Genomic DNA, 15474 nt, shown 5'->3' with positions numbered 1-15474 from the left:
AGATGGAAATACCAGACCACCTTACAGGCCTTCTGAGGAATCTGTATGTATGTCAAGAAGGAACAGTTAGAACCAGACATGGAATAACAGACTGGTTCCAAATTGGGAAAGGAGTACATCAAAGCTGTATATTGTCACCCTGCTTATTTAGCTTATATGCAGAGTACATCATGTGAAATGTCAGACTGGGTGAAGCACAAACTGGAATCAAGATTTTGGGGAGAAATACCAATAACCTCAGATTTGCACATGACACCACCCTTATGGCATAAAGTGAAGAGGACCTAAAGAGCCTCTTGATGAAAGTGAAAGAGAAGAGTGGAAAAGTTGGCTTAAGACTCAGCATTCAAAAAACTAAGATCATGGCATCTGGTCCCATTACTTCATGGCAAATAGATGGGGAAACAGTGGAAACAGTGAGAGATTTTATTTTTGAAGGCTCCAAAATGACTGCAGGTGGTGACTGCAGCCGTGAAATTAAAAGGGGCTTGCTCCTTGAAAAAAAAGCTATGACCAACCTAGTCAACATGTTAAAAAGTGGAAACGTTACTTTGCCGACAAAGGTCCATCTAGTTAAAGCTATGGTTTTTCCAATGGTTATGTATGGATGTGAGAGTTGGACTATAAAGAAAGCTGAGCACTGAAGAATTGATGCTTTTGAACTGTGGTGTTGAAGAAAACTCTTGAGAATCCCTTGGACTGCAAAGAGATCCAAATAGTCCATCCTAAAGGAAATCAGTCCTGAATATTCTTTGGAAGGACTGATGCTGAAGCTGAAACTCCAATCCTTTGGCCGTTGATGCAAAGAACTGACTCCTTGAAAAGACCCTGATGCTGGGAAAGATTGAAGGCAGGAGGAGAAGGGGACGACAGATGATGAGATGGTTGGATGGCATCACCAACTTGATGCATGTGAGTTTGAGCAAGCTTCGGGAGTTAGTGACGGACAGAGAAGCCTGACCTGCTCAGTCCATGGGATCACAAAGAGTCAGACATGACTGAGTGACTGAAGTGAACTGAACTGAACCCTGTGACTGATATCTGTAAATGATAACAATAATATTGTCACTTCAAGATTAATGTACAGGATTAGAGACCATAAAAACGAATTGCTTAGGTTCATATGAAATGATCAGTTACAGCAAACTCTAAAGTTTAACTTCTGTTCATTCAAAGATTACCTATTGTTAGATATGTAGTTTAGAAAACTTACTTCACCTATCTGTGCCTTGGTTTCCTCATCTGTAAAATGGGCATAATGAAAATTGTTCTGGGTGATACGTGAATCTGGGTAAAGTATTCAGAACAGTTTCTGGCACATAGTAAGCACTGTATGTGTTGTAATTATTATAATTTGATGTTTTGTGGCTGGGTGGATATTAGGTAGGTAGGAAACCTGGACTTCATCTCCATCCTGTACTGGATGAACTTGTAGGAGTCACTTCCCTTCTCTTTCATTAATTTCCTTCTCTGTAAACAAGGGCGTTGATAAGACCATCTATCAAGCTTAGACATTTTAAGATGATAAACTCCACTGTGAGCTTAAGAACTTGAGAAGGCCTTCTGGCTTGTAGATAGTTTTGAGCTGCTACTCTCTCACCAGTCTGTCAAGGCTTCCTTATTGATTTACACCAAGAACCCTGCCTCTGTCTCAACTTTTCTGCAGAGCAGTTGATCTGTTTACTCTTCACCAAGATGCATTCTTCTGTCAGTTGCATCAGAGCTGTCATATAAGCCAGCTTCATGGCAGGGAGAGAGAGGAAAATAGTGTTTTTATGTTTATGCCTCACTGTGTCTTCCTTCCTCTGGGATCCCTTCTGAAAAAGGTCAAAACAGAATTCTGCAACTGCCCTGATGAGAAATGACACTGATTGAAGAAGCAGAGCCTATGTAAGCAGTCGTGCCCACCCAATGAGGCGGGGCCTGGAGCCCTGCTGGGCCTGACTCATCCTCCACCCCAGGGGGGTTCTGCCCCTAAAGAGAGCAAACGTCTTGAACGTCATGGCAGCAGATGGAAGAAGGGCAGTAACTAACAGAAGCATGATTGGAAACCTAAGACAGGGCAGAGAAGAAGTGATAGTTCTGCTTCAGATTCAGTGACAAACCAAAGTATTATATACATTCTCTCCTGCTTTGCCTATATTCTTCTTTGTTTGTTTGTTTTTGTTTCATTTATTTATATTTGTTGGAGGCTAATTACTTTACAATATTGTAGTGGTTTTTGCCATACATTGACATGAATCAGCCATGGGTTTACATGTGTTCCCCATCCTGATCCCCCCCTCCCACGTCCCTCCCCATCCCATCCCTCTGGGTCATCCTAGTGCACCAGCCCTGAGCACTTGTCTCATGCATCCAACCTGGACTGGCGATCTGTTTCACACTTGATAATATACATGTTTCAAAACTATTCTCTCAGATAATTGCTTTACAATGATGTGTCAGTTTCTGCTATACAACAAAGTGAAATCAGCCATAAGTATACATATATCTCCACCCTCTTGGACCTCTGCCCTCCCTATCCCACCCACCTAGGTCATCACAGAACACAAGGCTGAGGTCCCTGTGCTATATACACAGCAGCTTCCCACTAGCTAGCTATTTTACACATGGTAGTGTATACATATGTCAATCCTACTCTCCTGCTTTTCCTATATCCTAGGGAAGAGTTAAAAAGAAACACAGTAAGACACAAGGGAGTGTAGAATAGTCTGCTTTCTCTTCTCTTCACTTACTGGTTTTGACCCCTTTGCATTTTTATCTGCTTCTCCCCAAGACAGAAGACTGGGTATCTGACCATCAGACTCAGGTGTCCCAGGGCTGAGTTCACTCCTGGGCAAAGTTAAGAGCCTAAAAGAAAGAGCCCCAGGAACCCACTTCCTTCTCTTTCTGTGTCCAAGCTGGACAAGCTTTCCTTTGCTTCTGGCTCCAGGCAATGACTGTGTGAGTGCCAGGGTCAGTGGGCAGGAGCTGACAGAGAGAGAAAAAAAACCCCTGTGGTGAGTAGCTGAGATCAGTGGACAAGTGTTTGACAGTGTGCTGTTCACAGAGTGCTTCCTGAGTGATGTTACCCACTGGATGGAAGTTGATAAATCCACTGTGACAGAAAATAAATGAGTAGGAATAAATTTGAAAGAAAAGAAAGAAAGTGAAAGTTACTCAGTTATGTCTGACTCTTTGCGACCTCAAGATCTATACAGTCCATGGAATTCTCCAGGCCAGAATACTGGAGTGGGTAGCCTTTCCCTTCTCCAGGAGATCTTCCCAACCCAGGGGTTGAATCCAGGTCTCCTGCATTACACGCAGATTCTTTACCAGCTGAGCCACAAGGGAAGCCCAGGAATAAGTTTAGGGGGAGATTATGTTTTGTTTGGGGCAGTATTTCATTTTAGGTCTGTGCAGTATCCCACAGAATCAGAAAATAGATTTACACATCAAGTTTGCCAGGAAGGACTGACCAGCATGTTCTTCATCCCATGAAAAAGCCAGGATGCCCCATATACCCCAATATTCCAGGGAAAACCTCTGAGGTAAATGTCTCATTTACTCCCTTGAGCTTATATGAGGTCTGGGGTTCCTGATTGCAAATCCCTGGTTTAAGATGTAGAAGTGATATTTGAAGTGCTTGAGACCCTAGTCCAACCTCCACACTAGAAAATATGGGGACTCCCTCTTTATCTAAGAGCATGTGACCAAGCAAAGGGGTGGCTACTGATTTAACCTGCATTACTCTGCAAAGTGTTACTTGGGAGCCCAGAAGGTAGCATTAGCACTATTAGATGGAGCCCTCCTGTTGGAAGGTCGTGTCTTAACTGTGGTGGATGCCTGCTTTTTAACCAATGTAACACACCTCTTTGTCTTTCACCCATTTTTTGCTTGGGTATAATTAATGATTTCACTTTTTGGCTCTCTTACTCATTTTTGTTAGCATTGCTCTTTTGCCTGCAGAAAAAAAAAAGAAAAAGAAAATGTGATTCATATGATCAAATCATTGCTGCCACTGTGGAAGCTACAGGCATGAACTCAGGCAACCTGGTTCCATCTGCAAACCACAGAGGGTCTGCTGTGGGAAAAGCATTAGAGTTGGAGTCAGGATACCTACTTTCAAATCCCAGACTTTTCATTCACTGCATGGTACCTTTGGCAAGTCACTTATCTCCTTTTGGTCTTACTGGACTTATCTGAAAAATGGGCAAATTATTAGTCACTGTTGCAGAACAGGGCTTCTGGAGATCATGGCAAAAATGCTAAGTAAAGCCAGTGGAAACCAAAGGCATACATCATCCCACAGGCTGCAATCTTAGACTTTTGACCCAGAAAGTTTTCATTGTCTTCAGCTGCTGTGGACACTTTCTTAAGTTTAAAAAAAAAAAAAAATACTTCTTTTCTATTGCAGTGCATAGTATGGGACTGGGACTCCAATGGCAAACATGACTTCATTGGAGAATTCACTTCAACCTTCAAGGAGATGAGAGGAGCAATGGAAGGCAAACAGGTATGTGATGAGCACCCTGTGGTATTTCTCCAAGCCTCGCCTGTCACGATGCGTCGTTAGCACCCAGACAGAGCAGCTAGAGGTGAAATATTAGTGTGTAATTAAATGAGGCCAGGAGGGAGCATGGAGGGATCCAAAACCCAGGTTCTAGTGCCAACCCATCCTGCAGCAATTAGTGTGACTTTGGACAGGACCCTGCCAGTGTGATACCATTCCTCCACTGGCAAAGTGGAGAAGTCGAATGAGGATGGTTCAAATATTCTTTAGCTGTGTAGCCCTGGACAAATGACTTAGTCTCTCTGTGCCTCAGCTTTCTCACTTAAAAAAATTAAGGTGATAATGGTACCTACCTGTGAAGACTAAATGAGATAATTCATGATTCGCACTTGGCAGGGTGTCTGGCACTTACAAAATATGCACTATTGTTACTATCTAGTAGCAGTACTCTTTCCAGCTCTACATTTCCATAACCTGATAGCGTTAATTACACATTTAATGCTTTGGACAAACTGATTCCTTCAAGTTTGAATTTTGGGCACCAGATTTTCATCTCGTCTCACCATTTCATTCTTACACTCTTGATACCAAGACATAAATCTGAACACTACCACATACCACAGGGGCACATAGGGATTTCATTGCATCATGCAAAAGCCTGCCCCTTCTCTGTGTATCTTTTAGGCACCTGTACTTTGATAGATACATACATGCATCTATTATTTGGTTGCTGTCGTCCAGACCCTGACCATGTAACTTCTGCTGTGACCTGTTCAGGGTTAACCTGCCCAACTTCAGCTACAGAACCTGAATCTCTTTGCTTGAGAGCTTTTTCTGGCTGCTGAATCCTGCTCTGCACCTGCCAAGAGCAGGCTGAATGTGTCGGGGAAGATGTACATATTTCAGACAGCTGCCCTCAAAAATAGCTAGTGGTAAGCAGGATATAACACCCCATCTCTATTGCCCTTCAGGCGGCAGAACTCTGAGGTGTGCTCTGAGCAGCTGCCCACAGCTCACCAGCAGGGAGTGGCCCTGGCTGACAATGGCATCCCTGACTTGATCACACGCTCCTTTTTGGCTGCTTCCCTCTCCCAGTTCCCCACTCTTCTACTGTTGTTTCCTGGAAATACCGACTAGATGAATTTTTCTTGTTGTTGTTGTGCAGTTGCTAAGTCATATGTGACTCTTTGTGACCCCACGGACTGCAGCACACCAGGCTCCTCTGTCTTCCACTATCTCCTGGAGCTTGCTCAAATTCATGTCTATTGAGTCGGTGATGCTATCTAACTATCTCATCTTCTGCCACCACTTTCTCCTTTTGCCTTCAATCTTTCCCAGCATCAAAGTCTTTTCCAGTGAGTCAGTTCTTCATATCAGGTGGCCAAAGTACTGAAGCTTCAGCTTCAGCACCAGTCTTTCCAATGAACATTCAGGGTTGATTTCCTTCAGGATTGACTGGTTTGATCTCCTTGTCATCCAAGGAACTCTCAAGTCTTCCCCAGTACCACAAATCAAAAGCATCTATTCTTCAGGGCTCAACCCCTTCTTTATGGTCCAGCTCTCACATTTGTTTATGACTACTGGATAAACCATAGTTTTGACTATATTGACCTTTGTTGGCAAAGTGATGTTTCTGCTTTTTAATACACAGTCTAGGTTTGTCGTAACTTTCCTTACAAGGAGCAAGCGTCTTTTAATTTCATAGGTACAGTCACCATCCACAGTGATTTTGGAGACCAAGAAAATAATATCTGTCACTGTCTCTACTTTTCCCCCTTCTATTTGCCATGAGGTGATGAGACCAGATGCCATGATCTTCATTTTTGAACATTGAGTTCTAAACCAGCTTTTTCACTCTCCTCTTTCACCTTTATCAAGAGGCTCTTTAGTTCCTCTCACTTTTGGTCACTAGAGTGGTATCATCTGCATATCTTAGGTTGTTGATATTTCTCCTGGCAATCTTGATTACAGCTTGTAATTCATCTAGCCCAGCATTTCACATGATGTACTCTGCATGTAAGTGAAATAAGCAGGGTGACAATATACAGCCTTGTCATACTCCCTTCCCAGTTCTGAACCAGTCCATTGTTCCATGTCCAGTTCGAACTGTGCTTCTTGACCCACGCACAGGTTTCTCAGGAAACAGGTAAGGTAGTCTGGTTCTCCTATCTCTTTAAGAACTTCCATAGTTTGTTGTGATTCACCCAAAGGTTTTAGCACAGTCAATGAAACAGAAGTAACTGTTTTTGGGGAACTCCCTTGCTTTCCCCATGATCCAATGAATGTTGGCAATTTGATCTCTGGTTCCTCTACTTCTTCAAAACCCAGATTGTATATCTGGAAATTATCAGTTCACATACTGCTGAAGCCTAGCTTGAAGAATTTTGAGCATAACTTAGGTAGCATGTCAAATCAGCACAATTTTATGGTAGTTTGAACATTCTTTGACATTGACCTTCTTTAGGATTGGAATGAAAGCTGACCTTTTCCAGTCCTATAGCCACTGCTGAGTTTTTCCAAATTTGCTGGCATATTGAGTACAACACTTTAACAGCATCTTCTTTTAGGATTTTAAATAGCTCAGCTACTTGAACTTAAATCTTTGCTTCAGCATTAGCTTCTGGAAGAATTCAAACCAAGATACCTGCCATCCTTACTCTGGGACCACGAGACCCATAGACCAGAAAAGAATGATAGCAAAGAAAGACTTTTTCTGTAAGAGATAAGACTCTGTGCCTGGTCTGCTCAGAATTTTACTGCTCAGGGAAAATGTCCCAACTCATTGTTCAAGTCTCTCCTTTCAGATATTAAGTCAAGGTATAACCAGCCTGGATGGACATAAATTAATATCCTTTAGGATCAGAGTCTTAATCAGAATCAGACCATTTGTTGAATACCTTTCAATGGCCTGAGAAGTCAAGGGCAGTTCTCCACATAGCTTCCACAACCCACTCTATATACTGCTGTACACCCAGCATTGCAAGAAATTTTTCAGATGCACAGAGGCCTTCACCCATGAGCAGACTTTCTGAGTTTCAGGACTATAATTAAAACCAACAGTAAACTAGAAATAAAGTGACTCCCCCAAATAACTAGGAATTTATCCAGAGATGTTGTTGGTTCTTTGAATGCACAAGACAAGGCCCCTTGAGTTAATAAATTAATGACAGTTATCCACATCACCCTCTGGAGTTTTAAAGAGTTAGACCAAGTTTTGCCTTGTTCTCCTTTCCAAAGAGAAATAAACAAACCAATAAACATGGGAAATATTACATCTTTAGAATGTTGGGAACATATTAAAAGTAAGATTATAGCATACATCAAAATTGAAGCATACTGAAGTCTGATGCTTTAAAACAAACAAGAAAGAGTCTTTAAGTGCCTCTGAGGAAATGGATCATATGTTCTTTTTTTTTTTTTTTCATTTATTTTTATTAGTTGAAGGCTAATTACTTCACAACATTGCAGTGGGTTTTGTCATACATTGGCATGAAGGAAATGGATCATATGTTCTTGTTCAGGCATTAAGATGTGTCCAAATCTCTGCAGCCCCAAGGACTGCAGCATGCCAGGCTTCCCAGTCTTTCACTATCTCCCTGAGTTTGCTCAAGCTCATGTCCACTTAGTCAGTGATGCCATCAAACCATATCATCTTCTGTCATTCCCTTTTCCTCCTGACCTCAATCTTTCCCAGTATCAGAGTGTTTTCCAATGAGTTGACTCTTTGCATCATGTGGCTAATGTACTGGAGATTCAGCTTCAGTATCAGTCCTTCAAATGAATATTCAGGGTTGATTTCCCTCAGGATTGACTGGTTTGATCTCCTTGCTGCCCAAGGGACTCTCATAAGCCTTTTCCAACACCACAGTTTGAAAGCATCAGTTTTTCAGCACTCAGCCCTTTCTCTACGGTCCAACTCATGAGATGTGAATCTGTACGTGACTACTGGAAAAACCATAGCTTTGACTATGTGGACCCTTGTTGGCAAAGTGATGTCTCTCCTTTTTTAATACGCTGTCTAGGTTTGAACTGTGGTATTGGAGAAGACTCTTGAGAGTCCCTTTGACTGCAGTGAGATCCAACCAGTCCATCCTAAAGGAAATCAGTTTTGAATATTCATTGTAAGGACTGATGCTGAAGATGAATCTCCAATACTTTGGCCACCTGATGTGAAGAACTGACTCATTGGAAAAGACCCTGATGCTGGAAAAGACTGAAGACGGGAGGAGAAGGGGACGACATAGGATGAGATGGTTGGATGGCATCACCGACTCAATGGACATGAGTTTGAGCAAGCTCCAGGAGTTGGTAATGGATAGGGAAGCTTGGCGTGCTGCAGTCCGTGCGGTCACAAAGAGTCAGACATGACTGATCAACTGAACTGAACTGAACTACGTTTGTCATATCTTTTCTTCAAAGGAGCAAGCATCATTTAATTTCATGGCTGCAGTCATGGTATGCACTGATTTTGGAGCCTAGGAAAAGGAAATCTGCCAGTGGTTCTACACTTTTCCCCTTCTATTAGCCATGAAGTGATGACTGGATGCCATGAATTAGTCTTTTCAATATTGAGTTTTAAGCCAGCTTTTCACTCTCCTCTTTCACCCTCCTTAAGAGGCCCTTTAATTCCTCTTTGCTTTATGCCATTAGAGTGGTATCATCTGCATATCTGAGGTTGTTGATATTTCTCCTGGGAATCTTGATTCCAGCTTGTGCTTCATCTAGCCCAGCATTTTTGCATGATGTACTCTATATATAAGTTAAATAAGCAGGGTGACAATATACAGCCTTGACATACTCCTTTCCCAATCTGGACCCCAGTACATTGTTTGATGTCTAGTTTGAACTGTTACTTCTTGACATTCTTAACCTCCAGTTTCTCAGGAGACAGGTAAAGGTGGTATAGTATTTCTATTTCTTGAAGAATTTTCCACAGTTTGTTGTGATCCACACAAAAGCTTTCACCTAGTCAATGAAGCAGAAGTAGATTTTTTCTGTAATTCCCTTTTTCTGTGATCCAATGGATTTTGGCAATTTGATCTTTGGTTCCTCCGCCTTTTCTATTCCAGCTTGTATATCTGGAAGTTCTCAGTTCACGTAGTGTTGAAGCCTAATTTGAAGGATTTTGAGCATTATCTTGAGGATGTGAGATAAGTGCAATTATACAGTAGTTTGAACATTTTTTGGTGTTGCTTTCTTTAAGATTGGAATGAAAACTGAATTTTTCCAGCCCTGTGGCCATTGCTGAGTTTTCTAAATTTGCTTTCATAATGACTGCAGTACTTTAACAGCATCATTTTTTAGGATTTTAAATAACTCAACTGGAATTCCATCACCTTCACTAGCTTTGTTTGTAGTAATGCTTCCTAAGGCCTACTTGACTTCACACTCCAAGATGCCTGGTCCAGGTGAGTTTCCACACCACCATGGTTATCCAGGTCATTAAGGCTTTTTTTTTTTTTTTTTTTTTTTTTGTATAGTTCTTCTGTGTATTCTTGCCAGAATCTCTTTTAATCTCTTCTGCTTCTGTTAATTCCTTGCCATTTCTGTCCTTTATTGTGCCCCATCCTTGCAAGAAATGTTCCCTTGGTATCTCCAATTTGCTTGAAGAAATCACTAGTCTTTCCCATTCTATTATTTTCCTCTGTTTCTTTGCATTATTCACTTAAGAAGTTTTCTAATGTCTCCTTGCTATTCTCTAGAACTATGCATTCAGTTGGGTATATCTTTCCCTTTCTCCTATGCTTTGTGTTTCTCTTCTTTTCTCAGCTATTTATAAGGCCTCCTCAGACAACCATTTTGCCTTCTTGGCATTTCTTTTTCTTTGAGATGGTTTTGGTCACCACCTCCTCTACAATGTTATGAAACGCTATCCATAGTTCTTCAGGCACTCTGTCTCCCATATCTAGCCCCTTGGATCTATTTGTCTCTTCTACCAGAGTAAGACCCAGTTTTCCCCACAGTCAATCTTTCCCATCAGGAAGCTTGCCTTTTATCCTCATCCATCAGAAGGCAGACAGAATAAGCAAGAACTACAATACCACTGCTTTTGGAATGAAAGCAAAAATCACAGAAAGCTAACCAAAACGATCACATGGATCACAGCCTTGTGTAACTCAATGAAGCTATGGGCCAGGCCATCCAGGGCCACCCAAGATGGACAGGTCATAGTGGAGAATTCTGACAAAATGTGGTTCACTGGAGAAGGGAATGGCAAATCACGTTAGTGTTCTTGCCTTGAGAAACCCATGAATAGTATGAAAAGGCAAAAATATATTATACCTGAAGATGAGCCCCACCCTGACCCCCCTCCCCCCCGCCCCGCCCAGGTCAGTAGGTATGCTATGGGGAAGAGTGGACAAATAGCTCCAGAAAGAATGAAGAGGCTGGGCCAAAGCAGAAACAACACTCATTTGTGGATGTGTCACCACTAGGTCAAAGTAAAATCCAGTGCAGTAAAGAATAATGCTGCATAGGCACCTGAAATGTTAGGTCCATGAATTGGATGTGGTCAAGCAAGAGACAGCAAGATTGAACACTGACATCTTAGAACTAAATGAACTATAATGGATGGGAATGGGTGAGTTTAATTCACATGACCATTATATCACCTACTGTGGGCAACAATCCTTTAGAAGAAAAAGTAGCCCTCACAGTCAATGTACTGTGTGCTTAGTTGCTCAGTCATGTCTGAATTTTTGTGACCCCAGGGACTGCAGCCTGCTAGGCTCCTCTGTCTATGGGTATTCTCCAGACAAGAATACGGGAGTGGGTTGTCATGACCTCCTCCAGGGGATCTTCCCAACCCAGGGATCGAACCCAGATCTCCCACATTGCAGGAGGATTATTTACCGTCTGAGCTACCAGGGAAGCCCAAGAATACTGGAGTGGGTAGCCTATCCCTTCTCCAGGCAATCTTCCCAACCCAGGATTCAAATCAGGGTCTCCTGCACTGCAGGCAGATTCTTTACCAACTGAGCTACCATGGAAGCCCAATAAGACAGTCTAAAATGCAGTACTTGGGTGCAATCTCAAAAACAACAGAATGATCTTGGTTTTTTTTCAAGCAAACCATTCAACACCACAGTAATCCATATCTATACCCCAACAACTGATGCCGAGCTGAAGTTGACCAGTGCTATGAAGACCTACAACAACTTCTAGAACTAACACTCAAAAAAGGTGTCCTTTTCATCATTAGGGATTGGAATGCAAAAGTAGGAAGTCGAGAGATACCCAGATTAACATGCAAGTTTGGCCTTTGGGTACAAAATAAAGCAGGGCAAAGGCTAACAGAGTTTTGTCAAGAGAACAGGCTGATCATAACATATACCCTTTGCCAACAACACTAGAGATGTCTCTACAAATGGACATCATCAGATGGTCAAAATCAAAATCAGATTGACTATGTTCTTTGCAGCCAAAGGTGGAGAATCTCTATACAGTCAGTAAAAACAAGATCTTGGTGCTAACTGTGGCTCAGATCATAAACTGCTTATTGTAAAATTCAGGCTTAAATTGAAGAAAGTAGGGAAAACCACTAGGCCATTCAGATATGACCTAACTCAAATCCCTTATGATTTTACAATGGAGGTGACAAATAGATTCAAGGGATTAGATCTGGTAGGCAGAGTGCTTGAAGAACTGGGGACAGAAGTTTGTAACACTGTACAGGAGTCAGTGACCAAAACCATCCCCAAGAAAAAGAAATGCACAAGGGCAAAGTGGTTGTCTGAGGAGGCTTTACAAATACCTGAGGAAAGAAGAAAAGCAAAAAGCAAGGGAGAGAGGAATAGATATACCAAACTGAATGCAGAGTTGCAGAGAATAGCAAGGAAAGATAAGAAGGGCTTCTTAAATGAACAATAAAAGAAATAGGGGGAAACAATAGAATGGGAAAGACTAAAAACCTCTTCAAGAAAAGTGGAGATATCAAGGGAAATTTTCATGCAGGGATGGGTATAATAAAGGACAGAAACAGCAAGGACCTAAAGACACAGGAGAGATTAAGAAGAGGTGGCAAGAATAAACAGAAAAACTGTACAATTAAGGTCTTAATGACCCAGAAAACAATGATGGTGTGCTCCCTCTTCCTGAGCTGGACATCATGGAGTATGAAGTCAAGAAGACATTACTACAAACAAAGCTAGTGGAGGTGATAAAATTCCATCTGAGCTATTTAAAATCCTAAAAGATGATGCTGTTAAAGTGCTGCACTCATAGTTCTATGTCAGCAAATTTGGAAAACTCAGCAGTGGCCACCGGTAAAGAATCTGCCTGCAGTGCAGGAGACCCCAGTTTGATTCCTGGGTCGGAAAATTGCCCTGGAGAAGGGATAGGCTACCCACTCCAGTATTCTCAGACTTCCTTGTGGCTCAGCTGGTAAAGAATCTGCCTGCAATGCAGGAGACCTGGGTTTGATCCCAGGGTTGGAAGATCCCCTGGAGGAGGGCATGGCAACCCACTCCAGTACTCTTGCCTGGAGAATCCCCATGGACAAAGGAGCCTGGCGGGCTACTGGGGTGGTAAAGAGTAGACACGACTGAGAGGCTAAGCACAGCAACACTGCACAGCAGTGGCCACGGGACTGGGAAAGGTCAGTTTTCATTCCAATCCCAAAGGGCAATGCCAAAGAATGTTCACACTACTGTACAATTGCATTCATTTCACATGCTAACAAGGTTATGCTCAAAATCCTTCAAGCTAGGCTTCAGCAGCATGTCAACCAAGATCTTCCAGATGTACGATTTGGGTTTCCAAGAGGCAGAGATACCGGAAATCAAATTGAGGCCATTCATTAGATCATAGGGCAGGCAAGCGTGTTCCAGAAAAACACCTACTTCTGCTTCATTGACTACACTAAATCCTTTGGCTGTGTGAATCACAACAAAATGTAGTAAATTCTTAAAGAGATGGGAGTACCAGACCACCTTACCTGTCTCCTGAGAAACCTGTGTGTGGGTCAAGAAGCAACAGTTTGAACTGGACTTGGAACAATTGACTGGTTCAAAAAAGGAAACGGAGTACTTCAAGGCTGTATATTGTTACCATACTTCTTTCACTTATTAATATATGCAGAGTACATTATGTGAATGCTGGACTAGATGAATCACAAGCTGTAATCAAGATTGCTGAGAGAAATATCAACAACCTCAGTATGCAGATGATACCATTCTAGTGGCAGAAAGTGAAGAGGAATTAAAGAGCCTCTTGATGAAGGTGAAAGAGGAGAATGAAAAAGTTGGCTTGAAATGCAACATTTCAAAAACTAATATCATGGCATGCAGTTCCATCACTTCATGGCAAATAGAAGGGGGGAAAGTGGAAGCAGTGGCAGATTTTCTTTCCTTGGCTTCCAAAAGTCACTGTGGAGGTTATTGCAGCCATGAGATTAAAAGACCTTTGCTCCTTGTAAGGAAAGCTGTGACAAACCTAGCATATTAAAAGGCACAGGTATCACTTCACTGACAAAGGTCAATATAGGTAATGCTTTGGTTTTGTCAGTAGTCATGTGTGGATGTGAGACTTGAACAGTAAAGAAGTGTCTGAGTCTGGAAGAATTGATAGTTTGGAATTTTGGTGCTGAGAAGACCCTTGAGAGTTTCTTGCACTACAAGATCAAACCAGTCAATCCTGAAAAAGGAAATCAACCTGGAATATTCATTGGAAAGACTGATGCTGAAGCTGAAGCTCCAATACTTTGGCCACCTGATGCAAAGAGCAGACTCATTGGAAAATACCCTGATGCTGGGAAACATTGAAGGCAAAAGAGAAGGGGTAGCAGAGGATGAGGTGGTTAGATAACATCAACAACTCAATGGACGGGAGTCTATGCAAACTCCAGGATGTAGTGGAGGACAGAGGAGCCCAGAGTACTACAGTCCATGGAGTTGTAAAGTGTCAAACATGACTTAATGACTGAACAACAACAAAACAAAAACTGTAATTATACATTGTGACAAATGTTATTAAAAAACTGAGCCATTTTAGTTGTAAAGATGTAACATAAAACAGATCACCTGAAAAAAAATGAAACTGAACACGAGGGCCCTTAAAAATGAAATGTCAACCATGTAAAAAGCAAAGAAATAGCATTTCAGGTAGAGGGAAATTTGCAAATTACTGAGTCAGAAAAGAGTTTGGTGTGTTTAAGGATCTGTAAAGAGACCAGTTTATCTGTAGCAGAGAGGGTGAGGGAGCCATGCATGAGATGTGATCAAGGACAGAGGCAGAGGCCAAGAAAAGAAGGTTCTGATAGCTTGGAGAAAAGAGTTTATATTTTCCTATAAATGTATTGAGAGCACACTGAAGACTCTCCAATTTAGCAGCCACTACCTATATACACTTATCTCAGTTTTAATAAGTTTTAAGTTAAATTCAGTTAAATTTCAGTTCTCTCTTTCTCACTCACACACACACATACACACACATATCAAGTGTTCATGTGGCTAGTGTCTTTCACGTGGTTGGTACAGATGTGGAATCTTCTCATTATTGTAGAAAGTTTTATTGGGCAATGCTATGAAGGAGTCTAGGCTGGAGAATGAAAAGACTGGAGAATGACATTAATTTTTTTCAAGATTACTCTGGCTATTGTATAGAGAATCAGTTATAATGAGATGAGAGTGAGGCAGGGAGATATTTCAGGAAGCCACAGCTATAGGCAGGACAAGAGGTCAGCAATCTGGGCTGAGTTCCTCTGGGAAGCGCCTCTCGGCTCCAAACAATGCCAAGGGGACTCACTCCTGCATTTGTGCCTCTGCAGCTGGGGTAGTTGAGATGTTTCTCAACGTGCTCTTTCGTCCTCTGGAACACCAGCCTAGGCTAATTTCACATGGTGTTGAAAACATCCAATCAGCAAGAGCAGGGCAAGCCCCAGTGCATAGGCACTTGTGAAACCTCTGCTCATATCACTTTTGTTAAAGTCCCATCAGTCAGAACAAGTCATCTGACGAAGTTCAGAGTCATTGTGCGCTGGGAAG

At 42.0% G+C, this 15474-nt stretch overlaps 1 protein-coding gene across 3 annotated transcripts in view; it reads left to right on the top strand.

The window, feature by feature from the left end:
• Window positions 1-15474, top strand: part of CPNE4 (copine 4) — a 672215-nt gene that overhangs the window by 614486 nt on the left and 42255 nt on the right. For all 3 annotated transcript variants that reach the window (XM_061167590.1, XM_061167589.1, XM_061167591.1), the window contains exon 8: window positions 4397-4495. In XM_061167590.1, coding sequence (XP_061023573.1) covers window positions 4397-4495 — 99 coding nt within the window. The remainder of the gene's footprint in view (window positions 1-4396; window positions 4496-15474) is intronic.

Source organism: Dama dama, chromosome 19, assembly GCF_033118175.1.
Source record: "Dama dama isolate Ldn47 chromosome 19, ASM3311817v1, whole genome shotgun sequence".
Taxonomy (NCBI): Eukaryota; Metazoa; Chordata; class Mammalia; order Artiodactyla; family Cervidae; genus Dama; species Dama dama.
This window is presented reverse-complemented; position numbering and strand designations above follow the sequence as displayed.